Source organism: Populus alba, chromosome 6, assembly GCF_005239225.2.
Source record: "Populus alba chromosome 6, ASM523922v2, whole genome shotgun sequence".
NCBI classification, from domain to species: domain Eukaryota; kingdom Viridiplantae; phylum Streptophyta; class Magnoliopsida; order Malpighiales; family Salicaceae; genus Populus; species Populus alba.
In genome coordinates this window covers 4157146-4161884 of record NC_133289.1, presented here as the reverse complement: position 1 = coordinate 4161884, position 4739 = coordinate 4157146, and the positions used below count along the sequence as shown (strand labels likewise).

At 33.3% G+C, this 4739-nt stretch overlaps 1 protein-coding gene across 1 annotated transcript; it reads left to right on the top strand.

Annotated features, from left to right (window-relative positions):
• The first annotated feature begins 864 nt into the window (after positions 1 to 864).
• Positions 865 to 2930, top strand: LOC118028408 (7-deoxyloganetin glucosyltransferase-like). Its single transcript, XM_035031971.2, has 2 exons — positions 865 to 1518; positions 1920 to 2930. The coding sequence occupies exons 1-2, from the start codon at positions 1002 to 1004 to the stop codon at positions 2849 to 2851; spliced, it is 1449 nt and encodes a 482-aa protein (XP_034887862.1). The 5' UTR covers positions 865 to 1001; the 3' UTR covers positions 2852 to 2930.
• The last annotated feature ends 1809 nt before the right edge of the window (positions 2931 to 4739 follow it).

Below are 4739 nucleotides of genomic sequence, written 5' to 3'. Positions count from 1 at the left end.
ATTCGATGACCCGTTTCACCTGCAGTTCATGTTAAGGTTTCCACTCAGTGATGTTCTCATAATTACTTATTAAAAATTAAATAAACTGATATAATATTTAATGTAATTCAACAAAGCGCTAACGTCCACATAAGAAGAGCCAATATTATTAAAGATAGATAAAGAAAGGATTATAACACATATGGAAGGGGAGAATTATTTTACTCAAACTCAAATCTCATTGCTTTCATACACTGTTGCACATGGTAGCAGGGCTGCTGCCCTTAGCAGCCATTCCTCTTTCTCTCTTCCTCTCTTCTCTTCACACTCTCTCACTCATTTTGCTCTCCAAGTAATGCCTTTATTTATAGGCTTCAATGGCAGCTCCTCTTACTCATTTGTCAACAATGATGGCCACCTAACCTTTAGTAGAGAATAATATAAATTATATCTTATGACTTTACCTAAAACCTTAAGCTATTGGGTTGAGATGATTCTTTGATATGGTATCAAAGCCTTGATGACCAAGTGGTCACGAGTTCTAATCTCACCATCCTCATTTATTTGATAAAAATTAAGTACAATGTTCATGATCCATATTCTTTTAAATAATAAACATTTATTAAAGTCATAAGATTACAATCAACTGATATTACAAATTGAGATATAATGGATATTTTAATAATAACGACTGTTTCCGGCCTTTCTAATGTCAAACGTTTTTGGCATACGGCAGCGTGATAGTCATAGACAACCACGAAAATTCTCCCGTTATCAACTGATACAAAAGCCAATAAATTCCATGGCCGGCATCACTCTAGAATAATGATTTTAATTAGATTAAAATTAAAAGAGAAGATAAAATCCATATTGTCCCTCTACTTGGCTGCTATTTTATATATAGAGTCTTGTTGATAAGAGAATGTATCCTGTGTAAAGTGTTTGCTTCACTTTGACAGACGACAGTAGCAAAACAATTACTCTAAAGAAAGAGTTAGAGAAAGAAGGAAAGAGCTAGAGACATGTTTCGCAAAATCTTAGCAGACAAGCCTCATGTAATCTGTATTCCCTGTCCAGCTCAAAGCCATGTAAAGGCAATGCTTAAACTAGCAAAACTACTGCATTCCCGAGGTTTTCTCATAACCTTTGTGAACACAGAGTTCAACCATAGACGCTTGCTTAAATCTAGAGGCCCTTATTCCCTGAATGGCTTGCCCGACTTTCGGTTCGAATCTATCCCAGATGGCCTCCCTCCTTCAGATGAGAATGCTACCCAAGATGTACAAGCAATTTTTGAGGCTTGCAAGGAGAACTTGCTAGCTCCATTTAATGAATTGCTTGCCAAGCTCAATGATACAGCATCTTCTGATGTTCCTCAAGTGACTTGCATTGTATCTGATGGATTTGTGCCAGTTGCCATCACTGCTGCTCAGAGGCATGGAATTCCTGTTGCCTTGTTCTTTTCTATCTCTGCTTGCAGTTTTATGGGGCTTAAGCAATATAAAGAGCTCAAAGAAAGAGGACTGTTTCCATTAAAAGGTAAGTCCAAGAATTGGAATTGAAATCACAACTTCAATATGATTTTTTCTTATTTCATTTGGGCATTAGATAAATATCCTAGTAGTTCATGTGCTGCATCATCGTAGCCGTCATCCATGGAAATGAATAGATTGGTACATGAACTGAGTTCTTATGGACTAAAACTTTATGATTGAATGGTACAATATCCTGGAAGTTAATGCTGGATCATGGTATAGTACATGTACCAGATCCGTGGTTATAATTCCAGGGTAGCCCTCCGGCTGCGTAACCTGAAATTTGATTTCAAGCTAGGGAACCTTTCTTCTCTTCTGATTTTACGCTCGTTCCTCTTCTGCTGTTGTATTCATTTACTAGCTCATAACTGGTATGCTACAAATGCATTTAATTTTTGTTCGCAGACGAGAGCTTTTTAACAAATGGCTATTTGGATCAAGTACTGGACTGGATTCCAGGAATGAAAGATATACGATTTAGGGATCTTCCAAGTTTTCTTCGTACAACAGATCCAGATGATTATTTTTTCAACTTCTGCATGGAATGTGCTGAGAGAGCATCTGAAGGTTCTGCAGTGATTTTCCATACTTTTGATGCTTTGGAGAAAGAAGTCTTGAGTGCTCTTTACTCAATGTTTCCTCGTGTCTACACGATCGGTCCACTTCAATTACTTCTCAATCAAATGAAAGAAGATGATCTAGATTCTATTGGATATAATCTATGGAAAGAAGAGGTTGAGTGTCTCCAATGGCTTGATTCCAAGAAACCAAACTCCGTAATTTATGTGAACTTTGGTAGCGTAGCAGCCGCTACAAAGCAGCAGCTGATTGAATTGGGAATGGGACTTGCTAAAAGTGGCCATCCATTTTTATGGATAATAAGGCCTGACATGGTCACAGGCGACTCCGCCATATTGCCACCAGAATTCACTGACGAGACTAAAGACAGAGGATTTATTTCAAACTGGTGTCCACAAGAGGAAGTTCTCAACCACCCATCAATAGGAGGTTTCCTAACACATAGTGGATGGAATTCAATAGCTGAGAGCATTTCTTCTGGGGTGCCCATGCTTTGTTTGCCGTTCTTTGGTGATCAACAAACAAACTGTAGGTACACTTGCAATGAGTGGGGCATTGGAATGGAGATTGATAGCAATGCGGAAAGAGATAGAGTGGAGAAGCTTGTGCGAGAGTTGATGGAAGGAGAGAAGGGCAGGGAGGTAAAGAAAAAAGTCAAGGAGTGGAGAAAATTAGCAGAGGAAGCCGCTAGTCCAAGTGGGTCATCATCCATGAATTTAGACGAGTTGGTGAAGGCAGTGCTTTTGAAGTTTGAATGATAAACTCTCGACACAAATAATGTATTATTTTAGATTTCTCCTCTTTGGAATGGAATCGTAAGTCAAATGAGTTTGGCTATGATTTATTTTGTATTATTTTTAAAGATTTAATTCCATGTGGAATTCAATTATTAACACTAGAAATATTGTAATTCAATTATTTTAAATTACAATATTTACAAAAATTACAACTTAAAAATAAAATTGACAAAATATAAAATAGACCTGTTAAACAATTAATTATTTATTTAATCACAAAATACCTAAGTCAATAATTCAACATAAGTTTCAACAATTTACAAATAAATATAATTTTATAAAATCTAAAACAAATTATAACATGTACAAATCATAAATTCACATAACTTTTATTTGAGAAAAAAAATAATAAAACAAGTAAACACCTAAACAAAATACATGTACTATAAAAATATGCAAAAATATTAACATTTTAAAATTATGTTCAAATTAAAAAAAAAAAAAGATAGATTTACTTACATAAAGTGAAAAATCTTCAATAAAATTTCAATCAGAACATGGATGCTGGCAAACCAAGTGTTGTCATGGCTAGAAAAATTATGGGATGTTGAGTTGTGTTAATTAAGGGGTAGGGTTAGCTGTTTTGTTACATAGAAAAATTTTGTAAGGAAAAAGTGGAAATGGGGAAGGGAAAGAGAAGAATCAACACCAAATCATATATTAAATATTATTAATAAATTTACCAATAAAATTATTCTGATGATGACTCTATCGGCAATTCTAATAATATTAATATTACATCACTGTATGATTTGTTTTTTTTTAATATTATTATAATATTTTCTGTAATGTTATTAATATATACCAATAAACAAATTATATCAATATATTCACGAAGAATTATATCATTCTTATCAATAATTATATCTATAAAAACTTACACGGCATCATACTGTCATCGTATTGTTCCTGACCCGAGAAGCAACCATGGTCTCCCTTCGCCTCAGCCATCATCTGCTACCTTTTGCTGGGAAAGTGACCTTCGAGTCGCAACAAAATACGGGTCACTTTTACATATGGAAGAAAAACTCATAACATTGTATTTGTTGTCCTATCTTTACAACTTCTTGCTTTAAAAAATTAGGAAGTTCATGAATCTGTTCCTTTCCCTTTTTACTTGGTCAATCTATAGTATATACACTGCTCGCTTGTGGACCACAAAGGCTCCCCTGCTCCTGACAGGCTGACAGGGTTTAAAAAAAATCGATCTGGAATTAATGTTTTTCTTTTTTAAAAAAAGTTTCTTTTTAATTACTTAACAAAAAAAAAATTGATGCTGACGCCATTTTAGATTGAGTTTAATAAGAATCTACAGCTTTGAATAATCATCATGGTGAATAGAATACAATAATGTATTATAGTACAGGTTTAATACAGCTTGGGGATCTACTGCAATGTAAATGATTGGTTTGCTCCATGATAAAAAACAAAATAGAAAAAAAAAATTAAAAGTCATCTGTGTTTCCTAGATATATTTCTCGTGAAATGACATTTTTATCTTTAAACAAAAAATTTAAAAAGCTTGAAATTGAAAGTAGAATCGCCTTTATCAGTGTTCCATTAATCATTACAAAATTAATTGAAAAAAAATGATCATTACACCTTTTTTAAAACAACAGAATTGTTATTTTTTCCCATAAAAGCAAAAAAAATATATATATATACATATATATACACTTTCAGTCATGTACTCTTTTGTCTTTTTAAAAAAAAAATATTCGGTAAAATTATAATCATCACACTGGTTAGATATTTTTATTCCTTTTATTTTAACTGGGATTCTCTTAATATATATTGATGATATATTTTTATTAGTATTTACTGGCAAACTTAACAATGAAAAAATCAA

Coding starts and splice junctions, on each gene's coding strand:
- LOC118028408 (XM_035031971.2), top strand. CDS start 1,002: ATGTTTCGCAAAATCTTAGCAGACAAGCCTCATGTAATCTGTATTCCC. Junction 1,519..1,919: donor AGGACTGTTTCCATTAAAAG/GTAAGTCCAAGA, acceptor TTTTGTTCGCAG/ACGAGAGCTTTTTAACAAAT.